Source organism: Cicer arietinum, chromosome 8, assembly GCF_000331145.2.
Source record: "Cicer arietinum cultivar CDC Frontier isolate Library 1 chromosome 8, Cicar.CDCFrontier_v2.0, whole genome shotgun sequence".
In the NCBI taxonomy this organism is placed as follows: domain Eukaryota; kingdom Viridiplantae; phylum Streptophyta; class Magnoliopsida; order Fabales; family Fabaceae; genus Cicer; species Cicer arietinum.
In genome coordinates, this window is record NC_021167.2 from 7,677,472 (window position 1) to 7,700,739 (window position 23,268).

At 31.9% G+C, this 23,268-nt stretch overlaps 5 protein-coding genes across 11 annotated transcripts in view; 4 read left to right on the top strand and 1 right to left on the bottom strand.

Moving 5' to 3' along the window:
- Positions 1–3,581: 3,581 nt before the first annotated feature.
- On the top strand, positions 3,582–6,202 carry LOC101507564 (probable polyamine transporter At1g31830). Of its 5 annotated transcripts, none has more exons than XM_073364376.1 (2): positions 3,582–3,793; positions 4,422–6,202. In XM_073364376.1, the coding sequence occupies exon 2, from the start codon at positions 4,477–4,479 to the stop codon at positions 5,893–5,895; it is 1,419 nt and encodes a 472-aa protein (XP_073220477.1). In that variant the 5' UTR covers positions 3,582–3,793; positions 4,422–4,476; the 3' UTR covers positions 5,896–6,202. The 5 variants fall into 5 exon arrangements, with proteins under 5 accessions (XP_073220477.1, XP_027193237.1, XP_073220474.1 ...); XM_027337436.2 differs by having other exon boundaries at positions 4,432–6,202; XM_073364373.1 differs by having other exon boundaries at positions 3,583–3,793; positions 4,244–6,202.
- Positions 6,203–8,415: 2,213 nt separating this feature from the next.
- On the top strand, positions 8,416–10,980 carry LOC101509150 (uncharacterized). Of its 2 annotated transcripts, XM_004512333.4 has the most exons (5): positions 8,419–8,875; positions 9,227–9,322; positions 9,393–9,441; positions 10,156–10,281; positions 10,736–10,980. In XM_004512333.4, the coding sequence occupies exons 1-4, from the start codon at positions 8,552–8,554 to the stop codon at positions 10,242–10,244; spliced, it is 558 nt and encodes a 185-aa protein (XP_004512390.1). In that variant the 5' UTR covers positions 8,419–8,551; the 3' UTR covers positions 10,245–10,281; positions 10,736–10,980. The 2 variants fall into 2 exon arrangements, with proteins under 2 accessions (XP_004512389.1, XP_004512390.1); XM_004512332.4 differs by lacking the exon at positions 10,156–10,281 and having other exon boundaries at positions 8,416–8,875.
- A 1,545-nt stretch (positions 10,981–12,525) lies between these two features.
- On the top strand, positions 12,526–14,562 carry LOC101509693 (uncharacterized). Its single transcript, XM_004512334.4, has 2 exons — positions 12,526–12,796; positions 13,776–14,562. The coding sequence occupies exons 1-2, from the start codon at positions 12,654–12,656 to the stop codon at positions 14,407–14,409; spliced, it is 777 nt and encodes a 258-aa protein (XP_004512391.1). The 5' UTR covers positions 12,526–12,653; the 3' UTR covers positions 14,410–14,562.
- Positions 14,563–14,959: 397 nt separating this feature from the next.
- On the bottom strand, positions 14,960–20,818 carry LOC101510014 (protein NPG1-like). Of its 2 annotated transcripts, none has more exons than XM_004512335.4 (6): positions 20,678–20,818; positions 19,842–20,078; positions 18,198–18,450; positions 16,840–18,050; positions 15,640–15,787; positions 14,960–15,548 (listed from the first exon to the last, which is right to left on the bottom strand). In XM_004512335.4, exons 2-6 carry the CDS (start codon positions 19,995–19,997, stop codon positions 15,229–15,231), a joined length of 2,088 nt encoding a protein of 695 aa, XP_004512392.1. In that variant the 5' UTR covers positions 19,998–20,078; positions 20,678–20,818; the 3' UTR covers positions 14,960–15,228. The 2 variants fall into 2 exon arrangements, with proteins under 2 accessions (XP_004512392.1, XP_004512393.1); XM_004512336.4 differs by having other exon boundaries at positions 19,842–20,015; positions 20,678–20,817.
- An 898-nt stretch (positions 20,819–21,716) lies between these two features.
- The window catches only part of LOC101510549 (ATP-dependent Clp protease proteolytic subunit 4, chloroplastic), a 4,198-nt gene continuing 2,646 nt past the window's right edge, over positions 21,717–23,268 (top strand). The window contains exon 1 of the mRNA XM_004512337.4: positions 21,717–22,192. Within this exon, the coding sequence (XP_004512394.1) occupies positions 21,750–22,192 (443 nt within the window). The 5' untranslated portion in view covers positions 21,717–21,749. The remainder of the gene's footprint in view (positions 22,193–23,268) is intronic.

Sequence of the window (23,268 nt, forward strand, 5' to 3'; positions counted from 1 at the left end):
ACTAATTTGATTAATATATTATATAATTTAACAAAATAATTTTGACGTTAAACGTGTTCCCTTTTAATTATTAAGACAGAGAAGTCGATGGTTTTTTTGTTCTTTCAACTTAAATAGGATACTTCTTTTTTTCTTCTCCAAAAAATAATTAATACATCTTATAATTTAAAAAAAGAAACAATAAAATTTTAGAGAATGAGTAGTAGTATTATTTGTATACAAACAATTTTTTTAATTATTATTTAATTAACAGACAATTACAATTAATATATTAAGAACAATTTATTTTACAAAAATTTCAATTTTTTTCTAAAGGATTTTGTTGATTTTCGACTAAAAATATATTAATGTCAATGTGATGAGGAGTTGCATAAATAACAATTGTATTTAACAAATAGAAGATGACTATCAATATATCTTTGTTTATCCTTTTACATCATCTACTTTTAAATGATATGTAGGTGTGTAGTCTATTAATTACCTAATTGTTGAGGTAAATATTGTTTTGATATATGTTTTAATGACAATAAACTTTATAAAATAAATGATGAAATTTTATGAATGATGGTCTAGTAATGATTGCACTTGAATTTTATTTAAGAAAAATAAATTGCATAAGTGAACAAACAATAAACCATTCACATCGTTAAAGAAGATCGTTTTGGTGTTTTACAACCTTCAATCTAGTAAAACTAAGATCACCATGGTTTGCGAAAAATACAAGTCTTATTATTCAAACAACATCATTATGATTTGTGAAATTACTTATATTCACATAAGATCATTAGGACAACTTTTCCTAAAAGATTAAAATAAGCAAATAAAGACATCAAGAATCATAACAAGATGTACCTCTAGATTGATTGTCTACAAAACAAGTACAACAAGGACAAGACACTGATGATGCATCTCTGTAGAAAGGCAACATGCGTACAAAGCATATAAAGACTAACACCAAACAGTTGTCAAAAGCTCTCACTCCAACACTCACTCAAAACATAATTGAAGAACATTATGGTTTTACAAAAGAATATTCTGGTTATTCTTTTTTAAAGACATAATTAAAATATATTATTTTTCACAGTCAAAACCATAATTTAAATAGTATTAAGACTACTCAAATCAATAGTGAAACCCATAACTAGAGCTGAATGCCCAAAAGAGGAATATAACCTCAAGATTGGTCTCCAAATTGGTGAAAAATAATATTGTAAAATTGATTTTGAAGTTATTTTTAAACTCCACATGGTTGAGGTAAAACAAACATATTCGTGTTTCTTTTTAAAGAAAAATTCTTATATTTTATACTTAGATGAATTTTCAACCAAATCATATTTTTAAGTATTTCGAAAAAGAATTGTCATTTCTATCAAAAATGATCGAGGGAATTCGAAACGTCATTATTCAAATTATTCTTTGATGAAAATGATATTTCACATTATTTTTTTATCAAAAAACTTTCCAACAATATGAAACTATTTTGATTACAAGAAATTGCTAGAACAATTTTAAATGAATCAGGTGTTGAAAAATAATTTTAGGGAGAAGGTAAAAAAAATTGTTTGCCATATTTTTAATCTTGGTTAAATTATAAAATATCTTGAACAAACCTTCGTATGAATTTTTGAAAAATAGAAAGCAAAACATATCATATGTTCAACTTTTGTTGTCATTACTATGTTTTGCACGGTAAAGAAAATATCGATAATTTTTTTAAAAAAAATCCCATAAAAGCATTTTTTCTAAATACCTACATTCTATAAATATTATATAATATAAAATCTCAAAACCCAAACTGTCGATGAAATTATGCATATTATGTTTGATGAATATGTTGATTTTCATGATGAAAGATATGATGGTGAATAAAAACAATTACAATGTTAAATTTTAATAAATCACAAATTTGATAAGATTCAAATATCATCAATAAAAACTTCAAAGTCTCATCATGAAGTTGAAAAAAAACTATAAGATCAATTTAAGCAAAAAAGTTTTTGCATTCATTATGAAAGCAATATCAGAATATTCTCCACAAGAGCATAATGTTCTCCACAAAAGCAAAACGTTATTGACAGTAAATATGTTTAATTAAATCAAAACTAATGTTACCTATCATGATGACATGGTTGAAGAACATCAACAACTTCTAAATGAGTTTGAACCATTTGCTTTGGCACTCCTAACGTACCTCACTATTAACCTTTCCTCCAAAACATCTCATCGAGATCAAACTATTAGAAGACACAATGGTGGAATAATAACTTGATTGATATTCCAAAACTGACAACAATGCGGCTATAGTTTCTCAAACATAGCCAAAAATCAATCAATGAAAGCAAAATAGAACAATCTTGAATTAATGTCATAATGGATGAACTCTCTCAACAACAAAAGTTAAATTGTCTCATTTTAACCATCAATCAAAATAAATGAATGAACATGAAGAGAAGCTCCAAAATATACAAAGATTTTTCGTCATTGAACCTCAAATGAGAAAGATCACTAAAGAAGGTACACTCAATCCTAATTCTTATGATATTTGCATCATGATACGCATGAATATCTTAAAATTAAGAATGCATACTATTTTTTATGCAAGTACGACTTTAAAGTTTAATTGATTACATCACTCTTTGTCGTTACTTGTACATGCATATGTCTAATTCTTATCCTAAATTCAACATATTTTCACTCTTTGTTCCTAAACTTTTTATGATTGTGTAAACAAATGTGCAAATCAAACTTGATGTTCAAAATTATTGTCCTTATTACAAAGAAAGTTAAAATAAATTAGTGTTTTAATGATTAGACAAAATGCTGTTTTGTCAAGTATAATTCATTGAATAATCTTTTGACACTTTGCATAGTAACATCTTTCAAATTATCATTGAATTAACATTATTTTGTACAAATTAACCTCTTTATGTCCTTGTCATGTTCTACAATTGTTTTGCATATTTTGAGTAGTCTATACATTGTTTGATGTTTGTGTATAATTCTTTGAATATGTTTTCAAAATAAAAATTAAAATTGAATTTATAGTGTAGCTTTTGAAAAAGACAATTCTTCAACATATTTTAAATATATATCATTGTTTAAAATTAATTTTTGAAGGATTTCAATAAGAGAATACATGTTTGGTCTTCAAGGAAATTATTTGTGTATCTTGTTGCTTTAAAACTCAAAACTAATCCAAAAAGATTATGGCGTGAAGTCAAAAATTCACACGTAAGCATTTTGAGGCATATTAATATATATACTTCTTTTTATAAAAAATGATATCAAATATTTAAATATATTTTAAGTATGATAGATAAAAACAACATCAATTAAAAAGCCCGATACACACTTACTAATGAAAGTAAGTTTTAACATGTGTGTTATTGTTAATTTTTGTGTTTGTAAAAACATTGTGAATTAAATCTTAAAAAGTATTTTGGGAGAAAAAAGTGAAGATCAAAATTGGAAAAACTTTAATTAACAATATGATAATTAATTTGTGGTAAGTTAACTTAAATTATAAACATAATTATGTAAATTAATATATAGTTACAGCTATTAGTAATCGTAAGCGAAGTCATATTCTTGGGCCACCGAATAGCTTCTTTCACTTCAATCAATCCAAACACAGCCTTAATCCTTTTTCGTTTAACTTTAACCTCCTCTTTGTCCCTCTTCGGTTCTGCGCTGCAAGTGTACAATACAACAATGATAGCTTTCATTCAAAATCAGATTCCACCGCGGAAATTGTTATCTCTTCGATCCTGACATGCCACACAACTCTTTCATGGTTTGTTCATTTACTATCAATTTATCTCATTCTCAATTTTATTTACTTCCCATTTAGTATCACAATATTGCTTTAATTTTTCAAACCCTATTTTTTTAAATCATAATAAAGTGGGCGCGTTTCTGTTAGGAAAGTGTTTGTTCTTCATTTTTCTAATTGGTTTTTTGAATTTGGTGCAAAGATCTGTTTTTTTTCTTTCTCTCTTTCTTCTCTGCATCTCATAATTTCATTTATGGTGTGTGTATTTGTTTGACCAGTAGTAGTTGTGAAATTCATATATTGTGTGGTGTCTGTTAAATTACTCAATAGAAGAATACGTTTTTTTACTTTAATTCAATAGATTGACTTTTGAGACTCAAATTCACTTGATTTTTATGTTTGCTTGTGTTATGTAAATGGAGTATGTATGTAATTTGATTAATGTTATTATGATTATGATATGATTCTTAGAAAAGAAAAGAAAAAACCTTTTTAGCTGGGTGCAGAAATTAAGGACAACAGCATATAACAGACAAGGTTCTTCTAATACAATGGGGGACTTCAGCAGGATGGAGTATGTATGTAATTTGATTAATGTTATTATGATTATGATATGATTCTTAGAAAAGAAAAGAAAAAACCTTTTTAGCTGGGTGCAGAAATTAAGGACAACAGCATATAACAGACAAGGTTCTTCTAATACAATGGGGGACTTTAGCAGGAGCGAGTATGTGACAGTAGGTGAAATTGATCCGCCTTCCCCAAGGACGAATCACATGAACAAAGTTTCGGTTCTACCTCTTGTGTTTCTCATCTTTTATGAGGTATCAGGAGGACCTTTTGGTGTTGAAGATACTGTAAGAGCAGCTGGTCCTTTGTTAGCTTTACTTGGATTCTTGGTTTTTCCGTTCATATGGAGTGTTCCTGAAGCTTTGATTACTGCTGAAATGGGTACCATGTTCCCTGAAAATGGTGGTTATGTTGTTTGGGTTTCCTCGGCTTTGGGTCCCTTTTGGGGGTTTCAGCAGGGTTGGATGAAATGGCTTAGTGGCGTGATAGACAATGCTTTGTATCCTGTTTTGTTTCTTGACTATCTTAAGTCGGCGGTTCCGGCTGTAGGCAGTGGTTTACCTAGAGTTGTTGCAACATGGGGTTTGACTATAGTTCTCACTTACTTGAACTATAGGGGTTTAACCATTGTTGGATTTGTTGCTGTCTGTATTGGGATTTTCTCACTTCTTCCGTTTGTTGTCATGGGGTTGTTGGCGATTCCGGACATGGAACCTTCAAGATGGGTTGAGACAAATCTAAATAATGTTGATTGGAATTTGTATTTGAATACTCTATTTTGGAATCTCAATTATTGGGACTCCATAAGCACTCTTGCCGGTGAAGTTGACAATCCAAAGAAAACTCTTCCCAAAGGTTTGTTTTACGCGTTGATCCTTGTTGTTTTCGGGTACTTCTTTCCGCTTTTGATTGGTACTGGTGCTGTTCCAGTCAAGCGTGAATCGTGGACTGACGGGTACTTCTCTGATATTGCTATGATCATTGGAGGAGTGTGGTTGAGATGGTGGCTTCAGGCTGCAGCTGCATTGTCAAACATGGGAATGTTTGTTGCTGAAATGAGCAGCGATTCTTTCCAGCTTCTTGGAATGGCTGATAGGGGAATGTTGCCGGAGTTCTTCACCAAGAGGTCTCGCTACGGAACACCTCTTATAGGGATTCTGTTTTCAGCCTCTGGTGTAATTTTACTATCGTGGCTGAGTTTTCAAGAAATTGTAGCCGCAGAGAATTTCTTGTATTGTATTGGAATGATTCTGGAGTTCATTGCATTCATATTGTTAAAGATCAAACGCCCCAATGCGTCTCGGCCTTACAAGGTACCGGGCGGAGTGACTGGAGCAATTATTATGTGCATCCCTCCTACAATATTAATCTGCGTGGTATTAGCTTTCTCGTCCCTCAAAGTATTTGTTGTAAGCTTAGTTGCTATGTCGATCGGACTTGTGCTGCAGCCTTGTCTCAAATTTATGGAGAAAAAGAGATGGATGAAGTTTTCTCATAGTCCTGAGCTACCTAATTTTGAGGATGGAGATGTCACTCACTCTTTGGTGCAATAAACTTGTAATGTTTCAATTTGTTTTGAATATTTTGATAATAACGTGGATAGGTTTTAAGCATAATAGTTAAGTTTCACCTTCTTCAACACAACAACCATCAAAGAGGAGCTTTGTATTTCATGCTTTTGGCACTTTAGCTATTTATCTATGTCTGTAGTTTTGTGATAGATGAGATGTCAATTAGAAACCTGGATTCTAGTATTTAGGATATCTTTAAATTTTGTTGTTTACCTGCATCAAATTTGTTATGTACAAAATTTATATATTTTGAACATTAATAAAATGATGCCATGAGCAAGTTATTTCAGCTTCCATCTTTTAATGTTTTCATTAGGCTTGTAGTTAAGACTATAGTAATTTGTAATGAGTCTAACGTCAAATGGAACTGGCATGTACTACATTATTGAGGATGGAAAAGCACCACTTCCAGTGTATTTGCTGAAACTGAAACTATAACTAATAAAAGCAGGTCTCAACCACGGTTGAAAGGAAGAAGAGAAGAATTGGGATTGTAGAAACGAATAAGAGAAGGAGAAAAAGAAGAAGCGCCAACAAAGGTTGGTCTAGTTGATAACAAGTTGACTCACACTTCACAAGGGTGTGGATTTAACTCTTGTCGCACTCTTGTCGCCGATTTAACACTTTATTGATAGATAATTTGTAAATATCTCTGTCACTATTCTATGAGTTTTGAGATCTGCTTTGACTTTGATGAGCTCTCAAACTCAAACATAAGAGAAGTAGAATCATATGTTAGAGACCGATGGAAGGAAAAAGATTCAAATTAAGGAAATTTTTTTCAAATTATGCACTTTCCTTCCCCACTTTATACACCTCACCTTCACACCCTTTTTCCCAAGCTTCTTTTCTACTATGTTACTATCAATTGATGCTTTCTTGGCTTTTACTTTGTCAGTATCACCACATAACCTCCACCCATTAAAAATAACCTTGACCTCAAGGTTGTGCAGGTTGTTCAATTCCGTACAATTCTTATATGATGTGTCATTATGAAACCATCCATGCAGCCGAACTGAGGCAAAGTAACAGCTTTGCAATCCCAATACAAAATATGTCATGAGAATTGAATGGTGCACCTCCAATTATACCTTCCACCCTCCCTCCATTTTGTCCTTTTTATTTTGTATGAAGCCATACAAAAAATTTACTACTCTATTTCTCACTCCCACTTTCGAAAATTACAAACTTTTTAAATAATAAAAAGTTAATTTTTTGATATTTTTGAAAGTTTTGTTAAATTTGAAACTTTCGAAATTTAATTTTCCAAAAAATTTAACCAATTTCGAAACTTTTGATAAATGTCAAAGTTTCGAAATACTATTTTCTAGGATCCTCTGAAAACTTTCGAAACTTTAGATAAATTTGAAAGGTCTGAAGTGTGATTTTTCAGAAAACATTAAAACTTTCGAAAGTCTTGATGAATTTGAAATTTTCGAAACGTAATGCTAGAAACTTTCAAATTTTTGAAATAATTCAATTTCGAAAGTTTAAAAAAATTCGAAACTTTCGAAAGTTTCAATTTATTTCAAAAAATACTTGTCTGTTATAATTAATTTAAAAATAAATAAATAAATTTATAGTATTCTTATTAATTAAATTTATTACTATTTTTGAAATTAGGTATGAAATTTATTACTATTAATTTATTACTATAAATGTATTATTATTTATTACTAAAAAAAATGCATTTCATAACTTTCCATGAATACCAAAATTTTGAAACTGAAAAATTTAATGTTTCTGAATTTTGCATTTCGAAACTTTGAAATTATTAGAAAGTTTCGAAGACATTTCAAAAGTTTCATGTCTATGAAAACTTTGGAAGTTTTAAAATTTTGGAAAAAAATGAACTTCGAAAGTTTCATATTCATGAAACTTTCAAAGATTTGGAAAATTAATGTTTCAAAAATTTCAGAGTTTTGAAGTTTATCTTACTTTTGGATTTCGAAGGTTTCAAAGGTTCGAATGTTTGCAAATATATGATTCGGACGATTCAAACTTTCAAAAAAATAAATAAAAAAAAGAAAGAATTTTTTTAAAGATTTTTACTAATAATATTAAGGACAATCTCATATTTTCCACGAGGATGAAGGTGAGAGGTAGAGGTAGAAGTGCACGGTACAAAAGTTTTAAAAAAGGTTGCTAAAATTGTTGGACCACCATAATAATTGGTGGTAAGTCCAACAGCAAAATGAAGGCCGAATAGAACATCAAGAGCGTGTGAAAAGAGAGGGCAATAGCTGTAACAATGAGAAACAAAATTCAAGTACAGATAAAATAAAAACTTTGAATGTTTGAGTAAAAGTGAAAATAAAGTATAAATTTTATAACTAAAAGGAACTAAAAAAAAAAAAAACCAAACATGTTTATCTTCTCTCATTTTTCTTTAAGCTTATTTTTATCAATTTAAATGACAGTATAAAAATTCCCTAAATTGTTCTACCAAAAAAAAAAGTTCACTAATATTTTATTTTCTTTTTCGCTTATTAGTACTTCTATTTTCTCTGTGACTCGAATAAAGTTTAGAACTCACAATTTAAAAAAACTCGGCACCTTATAAATACCCGCGAAGTTAACCGCCAAATCTAACGTCCAATATACCTCAATTTGAATTTTTGTGGGAGGAACGAAAGAAATGAAGAAGAGGGGAAAGAAAACCAAAGTTTCCGATCTTCTCAAAACTCCGTCGCCGATTGCTTCTCCGACGGAAAGTTCTCCAAAATCGGCAATATTCACAAGAGCAGCTTCGACCTCCAAAGGTGTGAAGAGAGTAGCAGCTGCTCTTGCCACCGGCACTTCTCCACCTCGCAGTAATCAAAGAGCTCCAAACAACATCTCCGATCTCAAGAGTCTCGCTTCTTCAAGCATCGATGAACTCAAACGCCGGATCGATCGCTCTCACTCTCAGATCTTCAAGGATCTCGAAGCTTCTCATTCGCGCCTCCACAAGCGTTTCAAGGTTTCTTCTCGTGCTTTCTCTCAATCTGTTCAATCGGATTTCTAAAATTGATTTATCCTTTCATAGATTGTCGATTATGCCTCTGAAACTTTCTCGTGATGTTTGAATTCCGTTATTTTAATTGAACTTCATATTATTGCCTCTGTATTCGGTAGCAGATTCATATCTAGTTTAGGAGAAAACGGAAATAATCTAAGTAGATAAATAGGTTAGTGTATCTGACGCATATTGATTTAGTTACCAAATCAAACATTACGAGATTTATTTTAATCAATCGAGATAGATCTTAAGATTAATATTTAATCGTTAATCTATAACTGTGATGTTTCTAATTTGAAACGTTTACTTTAGATGCAGAGTCAAGGATGTCAGCAAGCAATGGATGAAGCGGAGAAGGATTACAAGAAGTTATCTGAACGGATAACGGAAAGTCGAGAGGCAATGAAGGTTGTTCCTCTTTCGTTATGATTTAAAAAACCTGATAAGTGTCTGATTGTAATGGTTATTTATTTTTCAGGCTTCTTATGAAGAGTTCATGGCTGAGGCACAGGCTACCGCATCTCGTGGTATGCATAGTAGAATCAATTTCAAAAGAAAAAGTGCTTTTTTACTCTGATTCATGAGTATTATTTTATACTTGCTATTAATGTTATGCGGAATAACTATTTTATACTGAATGTTTTGTATGAAAGTGTGATGAGTGATGCTTTTGTAGAAATTAGCATTCGTATGCTTCTGTCGAAGTTATACATGAGATGAATAAATTATATATGAATTCAAAGGAGTGATTTGCGTTAAGAATCAAAGTAGTTTGATCCAGTTGATAAGGATTCAACTCATATCCCACAAGGATCTGAATTTGAATCACCTTGTTTATGTGAGGAGCTTGTTCATGGTTAATATATAGTATTGTAGGCACTCTATTGGTCTCGAGACTTCCTAAATTTAGTAAGCGTTTGGATCCAACCAACCTGAAGTTTTACTTCATAAAGAAAATGAAATGATTGATTTAAAAGTTAGTCAGGTTACTTAGGCAGCTTTCGCGTGCTACTAGCCTATTAGTAATATAACTTTTACTGATATAAACATTAGTCAGTATGCTTGATTTACCTTCTTCAAAAGACGGAATATAGAATTTTTTGGTCGATGTAGTTCATTACCTGCTCATTGTTCAGCATATTTGTATTGAGATGTCATATCTCATATTGTAAATTAGAGTGTACATGCAGAAAAATACTGCATTCATTTATCAGATGGTAATTTTCATTCAAAATTTTCAGCATGCAAAACTTCTATAGCTGAGCTTTCGCAGAAGTTTGACAAGGCTATTGACTCTATTCGAAACCGTCATGGGATTTCATCAAATTAGCTATATTGTTTGGTGGGTGCGTACTGATTGCTTTATGGTAAGGGTCATTTCTTGGTTCTTTCATGGTTTATGGGATTAAGCTGTCTCTTGTGTCTGTATCACAAATATTACGACGACCAATTTCACTAATTTTAGTCTAAATGATCAAACTTCATAATTATGATTTATTTTACATTTTAGTCGATTTATTGCATTTCAAATTTCTGTGAATGAGATTTTGTAGTAAAACAAATATTGCATGTGTGAACAGTATAAACCATGCCAAGACTTATTTTTTGAAGTTAGTGAAAAAATGCAGCTATGGCTAAGATGTCAGCATTTTAATAGAGAGCGAATTTGATATGTTTGTGCCCTCCAATTATTTTAAGTTTATATAATTGTGATTATTCTTCCAGTATTGGTTCTGTGAGAGAGGTTTCTACATAGTAGCATCTAAAATTAAAATTTTAACTTGCTTAATTCTATCTAAAATTTCAAATTTTGGTGTCCAGGAAATACAAAAAAGAGCTGCCTGGATTCTGGAGGACGATTTGGGTGGATTGAAAAGAAAGGAAAATTAGTTGAGCTCATATCCTCTGCATATCCGATTCACAAAAGAAAGGAAAATTAGGAAATACTCAGTTCACTGATAGTACTATCAATTATTAGGCTGTTGATAATTAATGAAGTGATTTGTAGCCGCAAACCAGATTTTAGGGAGTTTAGATGAGCTATAGAAATGAAACTCTTTCACTTACTGAGAAAATTTGTCATCGGATCAAATATGCTACTTTTTTTTTTCTTCTTAAAATATCTTGTCCACAACCATTGGATTTCAAATAAACTTGTATGGACTTGAGTAAAAAAAAGTATGACCTTAAGAAGTTAACAAGATACTTTCGAAAATTTGAAAGAGCAGACTGGTCAACAAATTGAAATTTTGCAGACTAATTTGTATGGTAACTAAAATAATAAAAATATCATTTAGGATTTAATATGTTTTAGACATTTTTTGGACTGGAAATTATGTTTTAGACTCAATTGTTATTAACATGTGACTTTCCATTTTTCAATAAATTTTCCTATGAATTTAATATCCCTTATAGTTTTTTTATAATAAGTTATTCTATTACTTTCCCTCTATTTAAAACTATCAAATTCTTAAGATTATGTAGAAAACTAATAATTCTTCTATATAAACTCTTTTTATAAGCACATAGAAAATTAAAATTGAAAAGTCCTACAATAATTTATGTCTTCTAATAGTAAGTTGTTAAAATGAGCTTTGCATCCTAAACTTGTTAAAAGTCATTCTTATCTAGTTTCTTTGTAACTACGTGTAATCTCCTGGGGTCTTTTTTTTATTTTATTTTTTATTTTATAGTTTAATATTAAATTAAATATTTATATCAATTTAAAAACTCCTATAAATAAGAAGCTATCTAAAAAATGGGACAAAATCTTTTAAACATAAGACATAAAATGGAAAAAGATAACATTTTTACAACTGAGTCACACCCTTTGGCTGCACTTATTTTATTTTAATTGAAAAACAATATAAATCAAGGATTCATCAAGAGAGGCTGATATTGTACTAATTTCAAAGTGAATTTAACTTATCAAAAAATTATATTTTTAGTTAATAACATTTTATATAATTAGAGTTTCAAAGGTAATGCACTAACAATTAAAACATTTTAACATTGTTTCTCAATTATAATTATAATCGTTTAATTTGCCACTTCATATTATACAATTTATAAATCAAAGACAATTATTTAATGTTTTGTTGTCGAGATAAATTATTATTGATTTTTAATTTTTAATATAGTGCATCTCCTTTAAATTCATATAATATAATACATACTTCATTGCAGTTTTAGTTTATCATTTTTAGTAATTTATAAAATTGTCCCCTATTTAAAAATTTAATAGTTTTGGTCTTTATTTTGATTTTTTCAACTAAAAAATCGATGTAATATATTTTAAATAACGTATTATAATGACTAACACTCATTAAATCACAATACTCTGCAAATTTAATTTTTAATTTCAGATTTTTATTTTATTTTTGTAATTTAACTAACGACATATAAATACTTAACGTATTTATATAATTCTATATTATAAAATCATATATTATATTATTTAAAATATATTAAATTATTATTTTTCTAATTAAAAAATAAGAGAGTGAAACTGATATTTTTTAAAATCTAAGAATTAATTTCGTAAATTAGTAAAAAAAAAGATAAAAAATATAATTACTAATCCTATTAAAGAGAAAAAAAATGAGAAGTAAAGAGAAATCATTTTGATTTTTAGGACAAAAACATTTGGCAAAAATCGCGAGAAGAGAATGGAATCGAGCAGAAACAAGGTTTGCTAGCAAAGAGGGTTTTTGTTCAAGTAAGTTCAGAAGAAAAGGAAATGGGTAAAGGTATTCCTCGGAAATCAGGTACCGGCGACGACCTTCATGCGGCTGCAAGGTCCGGTGATCTGATAGCCGTTCAATCAATTTTGATTTCAAATCCTTTGGCAGTTAATTCCCGAGATAAGCATTCCCGAACACCGTATCCTCTCTCACTCTCTTTTATATTAAATTATGAACCCTAATTCTAATATTCATTCGATGGAAGATTATCTATACTCATTCACTTTATTCTTCTAATTTTCCCTGCACAGTAACATTCGGCTGCTTCTTTTTGTGATTATTAATTTCATATATTTCTTTAGCTTTTATGTCTTCATTTCATTTCTTTGATTTTGTGCTTACTGTACAAAAAATAGGTAGAACAAAAACAAGGAAATGCAAAGAGTAATTATTTTTTGACATCAAAATTTTGATGTCTAATATAGTGTCATTTGATTTTTATGTGTATTTTTTAAATGTGTACTCTGTCATATACGGTATTTGTATTTTGATGTCAAAATTACAAACTGAAATGAAAATTACCCAGGAAGGGACACGAGATTCATTATTCAAGCTCCTTATGTTGTAACTAAGATCCACCATTGGTTACCATTCCCAATTTTGTTATTGTATTTGTATACTGTTCTGTAACTTACTGTGCTGAAATGCTATTTATCTTTTTATTAGGGAATGCTTACATGATCCAGAATTGTTTTTTTCTTTTTGTAAGAGAAGAGTGATGCTTCATGTTTTGCCTGTGTGTGTATGTCCATGAATATAGATGGTTGAATCGGTAATAAGGAAGAAAATTTTATATGGGGTGAAGTAACTGGATTTTTCTTTGGAATTCTAGCTTTTCCATATTGTTTCTTCAACAAGTAACTTTGGACCATAGACTACATTTTACATGATTGTGTTTTGGTGAGAATTGGAAATAAGGAACAAAATTTTATCTTGAAAGTAAGTAGTAACTGGCTTTTCCTTGGGAATTATAGGATTGCTATATTGTTTAGTTAATCAGCCACTTTGGACCAATGACGGCATTTTAGATGATTGTACTCTGGTGAAGTAACTGGCTTTTTTCATAGGAATTGTAGCATTGCCATATTATTTCTTTAACAAACAACTTTGGAACATAGACTACATTTAGCAGCCTTTTCTGGGCAAGCAGAAATAGTCAGTAACCTCTGCAAGAACAAGGCTGATGTTGGTGCTTCTGCTATGGATGACATGGCTGCAATACACTTCGCGGCACAGAAGGGTCATTTAGAAGTTGTTCGGGCTCTGGTTTCGTCTGGTGCCTCTTTCAAATCCTCTAATCGTAAAGGCATGACTCCATTACACTATGCTGCTCAAGGCTCCTATCTGGAACTTGTCAAGTACTTGACCAAGAAAGGTGCAAGTCTCAGTCTCAAGACAAAGGCGGGAAAGACCCCGTTGGATCTTGCTACCAACGATGAAGTCCGTACCTTTCTGGAGGGATTTGAAAAATCAGCAAAGAATGGAGAATCAAAAACCGAAGATAAAGCTGAAGACTCTAATCTAAAGGCAGCTGAAGAATCTGATCCGAAGGCATCGTCCTCTTTGGGATCCCAAGGTAATTCGGGTGATGAACCACCTGCATCTGCTGTTGATGAAGAAAGTGGTGAGAGAGAGAAGAGGAAGGCTAAGGAAGATGATGCAACAGAAGACTTGTCAAAACAAAAAAAGGCGAGAGTTAAGTTAAGCCATCTTCAAAGTTCAGATGATGCCCAAGAAGAAGAAAACCTGTAGGTTGCTATAGGCATAATAGAACGAAAAATTTGTTATCATAGTATGTAATAGTATCTTATTTTATTACCCCTTTGTGGAGTTGGTAGATCGGACCATCTATTAACCTTTATTGACAATTTTTCTGAATTAACACAATTTTATCATCTTTACAAATTGTTCTCTTGTTTAGTTCCTTTTAAGCAGAAACCTTGATTGTATGTTTTGTTCTGAGATCTTAGGTTTCTCTTTTTCTCTCTAAGCAATTAATCACGACAGAATACATCTTCAGTAGCAAGAAAATAAACCAAGACGTCTTGCATCATAAGAATAAATATAGATGCCCTTTTTAAAGTAAGAACACATTTTTAGGCTTACTACACAAATACATTGGCAACAAATAAAATACCCAACTTCAGCACTGGTGAATGTGATTGCATTTTAATTCAACTCACTTCAAATGCATTTTTCCTTAAAGCCTCGTAGATCTAGCCAAAAAAACTACATCACATATTTGAAGAAAAATGAATCTCTATTCTCACAACATAGATTCTAATTGAATACACGACAAACATTTACAAGGCTGAGCAGCTATTGAACTACATTAAAATCTCTGCCAGTCGAAGTTCTTTACAACTCATCCATTAGCACTTTATTTCCTAAATAATGTTTCAATTCCTTTTCTTTGAGCCTAGTTTGTTATGACAGGTCTTTTTTTCTTTTTTTTTTTTTAAAAAGGAAAAATATTTCCAAAAAACTGTTTCTATTGTGTTCCTCTAAAAATCATAAATGGTATCGATCTCACTGAAGGCTGCAGAATTAACCATTCCGAAACCAAAATATTCAAAGTATGGTGCTGAAACTTTCGATGGGATCGGATTCTTCCAGCATGGAAGCTGCCTGGAAGCAGTCGGCAGCATCACCCACTCGGCCATCGTGCTTGTGAACCAATCCCAAGTAATACCAAGCCATGCGGTTGGTCGGTTCGATTCTAAGCGCATCAGAGAGCATGCTTCTTGCAGCAGACAAAGCCTTTGAACCCATTTTCTGAACCAAAGCACTCATTAAGATTTTGCTAGGAACATGGTTTGGTTCAAGTAGTATTGCATTAATAGTAGCATTCAGAGCTTCTTGATTTTTTCCACGTCCTTCGAACAAAATACCTGATATAGAAACATATAAAAGAATGTATAAATATATAAATTCAACATGCTAGAGTGAAAAACTTAAACAGCACAAAAGATTTAGTCTTGCCTTCAGTGGCCAAAATTGCTGCAGAGTACTCCTTCAACTCTTTGGCCTTTTGCAAACAGATTTCAGCATCCTTCCAATGAGAAAGGCTAGCATATAAATTTGCCAAACCGTGCCAAATATCAAATTCATTCACTTTATCATCTTCAATCTATAAAGAATCGACAAAGTGAAATATTAGAGCCTAAGAACAACATAAAAAAAATTCACAAGAAATGAATTTCTTTAAGCTTATAATGGTCTTTTCTCCCAAAACCAGACATTTGGAGTACTACAGGATTATAGATAAAGCTTCTTTTAGAATTTATGAAAAAATCTTAGGATTTGTTGTATTTCAGAGTAATTTACGGTATCTTAAATTATTTGTTAGGATTGGTTTCCTTACATTTCATAATTTGTTTCACCATTTACGTAAGATAAATAGTTTAGTAAAAGTATAAATAGGAATTAGTGTTTTTCCTTTGGTACCACCTAGAACATATTACAAAACATCCTTAAAATCATCCGAGACAATATTACCGACTCTCTTTGATCGCTCACTTCCTCCTCTGACATCTCCATAAACAACCTTAACTTTTCCACTCATGTTACCTTTTTGCAACATTAAGAAATGCATGTTTATGTCATTTTGTTTGGTAACTAAACCGCCGTAGTTATTGGTTTCTTTTGAAAGTCAAATCTGTAACAGTACAGAACTATATATCAGCTCTGTTTCCTTTCACCCGGGAAACAACAAAACATAATTGGAGTCTCATTTGGAGCATTAAATTGATAGCAGATTTAGGGATCGTCTGTTTAAGTTAAAAATAGTGATTCTATGATACAATTTTATTTTAGATCTTCAGAAGATATTATATTTAGCCAAGAGAAAAGTAACAAAACAACTCTATTTGTCCCTTTTTTTTAAAAAATACAGTTACTTATATTATTGTATAATTTTTTAAAACTTAATATTCCATTAAAGAAGTACTTTTACTTTTAATAAAGCACAAACAAACCTGGGTTTTAGAGGAAATGCAATTCCTCAATTACATATATATTCAGCTGGTACTATAGTCTAAAGCAAAATTCATTATGATGCAACTGAACTAATTAAATGAAAAGAAAATAAATCTTAATCTACTAAGTTCACATCAACATGTTGCTAATGTTAAATAAAAGAATCCCTCAAAGAAGATAAGTAGACCGACAGCAAAATCTTACCTTCGAACCAACTCGGAAAGATCCAGAGGATTTCCTCTGGGCTTGAACCAATGCAAGAAGGTGGCGATAAGTTTCAATAGCATCCATAGGTTTTGATTGGGAGATTTTCAGCTTTGCTTTAAGCTTAAGCAGAGGCCCCTGCTCCCATCTTGCAATCTGATCTAAAGCAGCATCGGTCACCACTTCAGCTTCCGAAAATCTTTGTTGCGCAGACAAAATCAGAGCAAGCAATATCCAAGATTTCACTATAGAGCCGCCGGTTTCATGAAAGAAATGCCGTGCGGAGCGCAAAGCAGCGACCAAATTCCGATGCTTGGCATATTGAACAGCCAACTCAAAAATCAGATCAGAATTGTTTCTCTCCAATCTAACTGCCTGCTCCAACGACTCGAGAGCCTTGGACTGAAGGCGAGACCTTTCGAAGTCCGAGGAAGCAACCTTAGCTTGCTTTCCAAGACAAAGTCCCAACATTCGAAGAGCAACACCTTTTAAATGCTCGTTTGGACCATGAGCATTAATGATTGCCCTCTGTGCATGGCACACTCCCTCGGCAGCAAGATAAGGATCCTCGCTGCATATCTTAGCAGCTAATAATAACGATGTAAGGTCATCCGGTCGTTCGTGTTTGTGCAAGGACTTCCTAAGCAGATTCAAAGCACTGACATTTTGTCCAGCTCCACAATGACATAAAGCTAAAGAATTCCAACGATCAATACGATGGTATACGCCAGGTACCAAGTCTTCAAATTGCTTTGCTAAAACGGAAGTTTGGCTACATACAGAAAGCGCGAAAGTTAGGTGTTCCATGATCGAAGGATCCCATTTTATCTTACCAAAACAAAACTTTCTTATAAGAACCATTAAAAGCAGAATCGCCTCTTCGAGATTATTTTTAGGTACATAAGAACCTTCGATCTGAACTGCTAAACTAGGCGGACTTGCCTCCACACCACTGTACAGCAGAAAAACAACAAACGATTTCTGAATTCTTGAACAGCAATCATTATCGAGGTTCCACTGACTAAGAAGGGCACGTCTGTAAGCAGAGATTGCTTCGTCGTAGTAACCACCTTGTTTCCAAAGCTCTGGAAGGAGCTCTACTGCATGGCTCACTATCTCTTGTAATTTACTGTCCACTTGAAAATCAAGTATACCCTGATAAAATATCTTCTCAACAGCGTCAAGAATACGTTTACAGTCATTAGCAGCTTCTGCAGGACACATTAAAGAAGTATTTCAATGTTTTAGATCTGATTCATGAATATCAAATATAGTAATACTACTATAGAAGGAATCATTGACATTCCGAAGAGAACATACATTCGATACTAATAGCTTGTTTAGAAAAGAATCAATACCAGCAAATTTCCCGAGTTTTTGTTGAGACTTGGCTTTTAAGTAGATGGCTTCAAGCACCAAACTAGCAGCATGCTGAGAGACCGAAGAAGGTGATTCTGTGCGAGGGCGACTTTTTTTGACAGGTGGTTTTTCAGAAAAGGAGGGTTGCAGCCGCTGGATGGCAGCATGGAGATCAATCCCATCAAAGACACGGAGAGCACCTTCTACATTACCTCTCTGATACTCCAACTTCCCAAGAAGAGCCCTTGCTTCCTGTTAAAGTTTTAAATGTTAGACATCTGATATACTTATTTACAGATATGCTATGGAAGATCTTGAAATCCAATTAGGTTATGCTAATGTATGCAAATCATGATCCATAATATGTTTAACGCTTAAGTAAAATATAATCGGAGTAGTGATCGCATTAAAAGAAACGGAGAAAAGTTAACACTCTCATTAATATAAAAGTTTTATTCTTTGTGAAGGAAGTACTTTACTATAAAAGTTAACACTCTCATGATTGAAGAAATTTATCACTTAATTGCTTATGATGTTAAAAATGACAAATTAGTTACTATTACCTAAATAAGGAAGGCATTAAAAAAATTATGATAAACTTAAATATTTTTTCTTCATTAAAACTTAATTATTTTTGTCCTCATTTCCCACCTGATGCCAAGTTGCCAACCTTGTACCATTTACAAAGATAGCCAAAAAGATACTCCTTGTATAAAAGGGTGGCGCAGTTCACCAGGCTTCGACCGAGTAGGATTTGGGAGGGTAAATGTATGCAACCTTAGTCCCAGAACCAGAAAGGTTGTTTGAAGGCAACAACTTTACTGTTGCGTCAAGGCTCTCCCTCAAACAAAATATTTTGGTTGTGCAAAACGTAAATGATAGATACTACGGTCAAACATAGCCCTAGGAGGAAAGTTTCTACAATTCAAAGAAAGACTTTATGAAGGCATCTATAAAGTATAAACATATTTTCAGCAGAAGGTTTGGAGCCGAGACCAGATTCTTCTACACGTCAAAATAAATTATGGTACGGGAAATAATGAAGGACACCAAAAGACTTCAAATTTGCTCTAAAACTAAAAAGAAAATTATATTCTACAAAACCAGAAAAGCCTCATGTCATCCATATATCCAACAATTTGTTGTTGGCATGATTGTTATCCTTTCCACTTGTCTCAATGAGGTATTTGGTAAGAGTTTGGTTTTGCAACCTCAAAGGACGGAGTTCAAATCTCCTTGGGGAGTAAAAATGGTCACTAGTGCCACTTTAATAAATAATTACATTTTTATAAAGAAAAAGATTACTCCAAAATGGAGATACATTTAAGACAGCATAATGTCTCAAATAATTAGCAAAATGATAACTTGATAAGTAACAATGACAAGGCAACCTCAAAAGAAGACACCTTAGAAGGGGAAAAAAGAAGTTTCAGAAGTTAAGCAACAAAGGTTGCATTCATTTGGCAACAAAGGGAAGTTTGAGCTGAGCTTACTCCATTTAATCTAAATAGCAACTTGGTCCTTAGTTTTTGCTTCTTACTATTTGCAAAACATTGAAATATCCAATCCATAAAAGCAGCCAATTAATGTCATAAAAGGGAAACAAACAATGCAAAAAAATATGTGATCATTAACAAACTGACCTCAAAATTGAGTGACAACCCTTCTCGCAATGCCGATTCTGCCTCTTGAATATTTCCTTCATCAAGCTTTGCCTCAACTTCTGATGCAGCCATGCGGCTTCCATTTGCATGAACCTCTCTTACCGACGACACGCTCTCTTGGTCACTGGATTCCATGATTCATCTCCCCACTGCCTGCACACACCCCACAACCACACTTTTCACTTAAAATCCACTTTTTTTGACCCTTCAATGGCACTGCAAATTCATCACTCACATTTCAAAAAATAGCTAAATGTGTGTTTGAAATGACCATAGGTTTATCAGAATCACAATGCACCATAGTAATTTTGGCATAAACTACACTTTAGAGCTTCGACAAAATCATGATGTCACCATGATTTCGTTAAACTCACCATGTTTGTATTGACGGCGAGATTGACATAATCACATGTATTAGAGTGATTTTGGCATAAGCAACAATTTTGAGCTTCAACAAAATCATGATGAAACTGTGATTTCGTCAAACTTACCTTGATTTCAAACATACAATAAACAATTCCATAAACGCACTTTTGAAAGTTTCAAAATCACAAAAAGAAACATGTTTCCCCATTTCTCACGGTATTGCACAAAACGGATCCAAACAATGCCAAATAAGAATTTCAACTATCCTACAAAACTCATTATTCGAGTAATGGGGTTCCATAATAATGAAAAAAGAATCAAACTTTGGAAACAAGATTCAAAATTGTAAACAAAAAAATCATTGGGTAGAAAAAATTTGCAGATCCGGGAAAAAAGCTTTGGAAATGGAAAAAATGAAGAGAAAACAGAAAGAAGATTTAAAGACTGACCAAAGCAACGTAGCCTCGGAGCAATGGTTGAGAGACGCAAGAGTGAAATCAAACAAGATCTAAGGGACCCTTCATTTTTATGAGCATTTGATCAAAACTTGCATCGAAGAAGTTACCTTTATGTTTTATGTTTGTTTATGTTTGTGTTTTGTCTTTTGTTTGAGAAAATAAGAAGAAGACAAATAGAAACAAGAGTTGTGGGTGGTTTAAGGTCAACCGCTTTCACAGCACAAACGCAAAATCTACTACTCAGAATCTGCAAAAAATGGAATGCCAAGAAATTTAACAAACCTTGTCCAAAAAATAAAAATAAATTTAATAAATAAAATGTTAGTTTAATTTTTATGTATATATATAATTTACACAATCAATCAATGGTATATGTGACTTATGTATATAAGTTAAAGTTTTTAAATGTTATGGGATTTTCTTTTCATTTACCCCAAAAAGAAATAGACTGCGAGTTTTTTTATTTTATTTTATATTTTTTATTTGTATGATTTTTATGAGGAAATGGACAACTTGATTATTAAAATTGAAACATGTGTCAAATTTGTTCTTACATTTTACAAATTTGTAAATATATTTTTTAAATTATAATACATCAATCAAAATAGTTCATCCATTTTATTTAACGGTTAGAAGTTGTGGTGTGACATATTAAATAAATATATGATTTCTAATGACATGTTAAATAGTTTATTCTTATGTAACATAATCAAAGTAATGTGTTGTATTTCTGAGTGAAGCACTAATAGTTGATAAATCATTAATTCTCTTTGGTATTTTCTTATTATATATTATCCTTTGTTAAGACTATTATTTTAAATGAAATGATACAATTTTTCTATTTTTAAAAGAAGTACCAAAAACACAAAATTTAGTATTTAATTGATCCTTGTTAAAAAAACTATAAATTTTATAAGAAATGTATTTATAATGTCATTAAATAAAGTAAACATTAATTTATTTATTAAAAAGAAACTAATTTTGAATTCTGAAATTTTATCCAAGAAATAAATATATAGTGGAGTTTACCGAGTTTGAGTGAGTCTCATTTCTCACAGTCGCAATGGATTTCCTCACAATCTCTTCTTCTCATCCTTCAACTTCCCTTCCTTCTCGTTCCCTCTCACGCATTCCTACTCTCTTTTCAAAACCACCCATTTCCTCTTTCAACCCTAAAACTTCTTCTTCTCAATTTCGCATAACCCCACTCAATTGCGTCCTCACTACCCCTTCTTCAAAACCCTCCAAAGATTCAAACTTTGAATCCCGAATTCCAAAACCCACTATCACTTTTCAACTATCATCCCCCCAGACGCAGGAAAGAGCCATGAGAGTCGCTGAATCAGATACCATGGGGTTGTTGTTGAGGGAGAGGATTGTGTTCTTGGGGAGTGAAATTGACGACTTTGTTGCTGATGCTATTATGAGTCAGTTGTTGCTTTTGGATGCTCAAGACCCTACTAAAGATATTAAGCTTTTTATTAATTCTCCTGGTGGTTCTCTTAGGTGAGATGAATTTTGTTGTTTTTGTTTTTTTTTTTTCATAGTTTTTGAATGCTTATAATATATGTCTTGGAATTGATAAGGGTTTATGAAATTTGATGCAATTTGTATATTTGATTAGGTGGATTGAGAAGATAAGATTAAAGGGTTGGAAATCAAATAGAAAAAATGGACCTTTGTGGGTTTTTTATCATGTATTGTTCCCATTATATTGCCATATAAGCTCATTTTGTTGCATTTTAGAAATAACTTCAAAGTATTGATTTTGATTGGATGAGGATGTAAACCTAATTTACTTTGGCAGTGCATGTTCTCTAATCTCTTCATTTTTGAGGTAAAATAAGAATGTGTGAAGGACAAATGTGATCTATTTTTGGGGGTGGCTTGGCTTTTGTGTTTAATTTCTGCTTATTTTGATTACATTTTGCTACTTGAGGCTCCGAGTAAAGAGACATGAAACATAAAAGGCTCGTTTAATAAGTTATGTTTCGACAAGCATGAGTTATGTGTTTTATTTGGGATGATTTTTGTGTCTGTTTCTTATTGATTCTGATAGAATGTTTTGGTGCATGTGAACCATTCACTGGAGTGTTAGTGATGGAAATTACAAATCCTCTTGTTTACTTGTCACTCTATTTGCTCTTCATTTTTTTCCCTCTTTGCATAGGCAATGATTTCTCTTATATTCTTGATGGTTCTAAATGCATCAGTATTTGTGTTCGTGGTTGGAAATATATCTGAATCATATATTTTCTAAATTTGCGTCCCTCTAAATTTTTCTTTAAAAGTAAAAGTGAAGTAGGAAAATATTTATTTATGTCATTTTGTCATTGTTTTATTAATTTTCACCAGAAGCCAAACCAATATATGTAAAAATTCGTCTGTGTTCAATATATTACCAAACCTTATGCAGCCATCTGTTTGCACCTTTGAAGCATACATGCTTAAAGAAAGAGCCTTGCTTGTATATGATGTATTAGGTACTTGACTCTTACAACACTTCTATGGAAGCTTATAAAGCACTCATAGGAACTAGAAGATGATGTATTCAATATGGTACATGCTAGCAACACACTCTT

Excerpts from the sequence above, each read along its gene's own strand:
- LOC101509693 (XM_004512334.4), top strand. The coding sequence starts at position 12,654 with ATGGGTAAAGGTATTCCTCGGAAATCAGGTACCGGCGACGACCTTCAT. Across the intron at positions 12,797-13,775 it reads GATAAGCATTCCCGAACACC|ACTACATTTAGCAGCCTTTT; the intron begins GTATCCTCTCTC and ends TTTGGAACATAG.
- LOC101509150 (XM_004512332.4), top strand. The coding sequence starts at position 8,552 with ATGAAGAAGAGGGGAAAGAAAACCAAAGTTTCCGATCTTCTCAAAACT. Across the intron at positions 8,876-9,226 it reads GCCTCCACAAGCGTTTCAAG|ATGCAGAGTCAAGGATGTCA; the intron begins GTTTCTTCTCGT and ends CGTTTACTTTAG. Across the intron at positions 9,323-9,392 it reads AAAGTCGAGAGGCAATGAAG|GCTTCTTATGAAGAGTTCAT; the intron begins GTTGTTCCTCTT and ends TTTATTTTTCAG.
- LOC101507564 (XM_027337436.2), top strand. The coding sequence starts at position 3,773 with ATGCCACACAACTCTTTCATG. Across the intron at positions 3,794-4,431 it reads TGCCACACAACTCTTTCATG|AAATTAAGGACAACAGCATA; the intron begins GTTTGTTCATTT and ends AGCTGGGTGCAG.
- LOC101510014 (XM_004512335.4), bottom strand. The coding sequence starts at position 19,997 with ATGGAATCCAGTGACCAAGAGAGCGTGTCGTCGGTAAGAGAGGTTCAT. Across the intron at positions 18,451-19,841 it reads GGTTGTCACTCAATTTTGAG|GAAGCAAGGGCTCTTCTTGG; the intron begins GTCAGTTTGTTA and ends AAACTTTAACAG. Across the intron at positions 15,788-16,839 it reads CTTTCCGAGTTGGTTCGAAG|ATTGAAGATGATAAAGTGAA; the intron begins GTAAGATTTTGC and ends GATTCTTTATAG.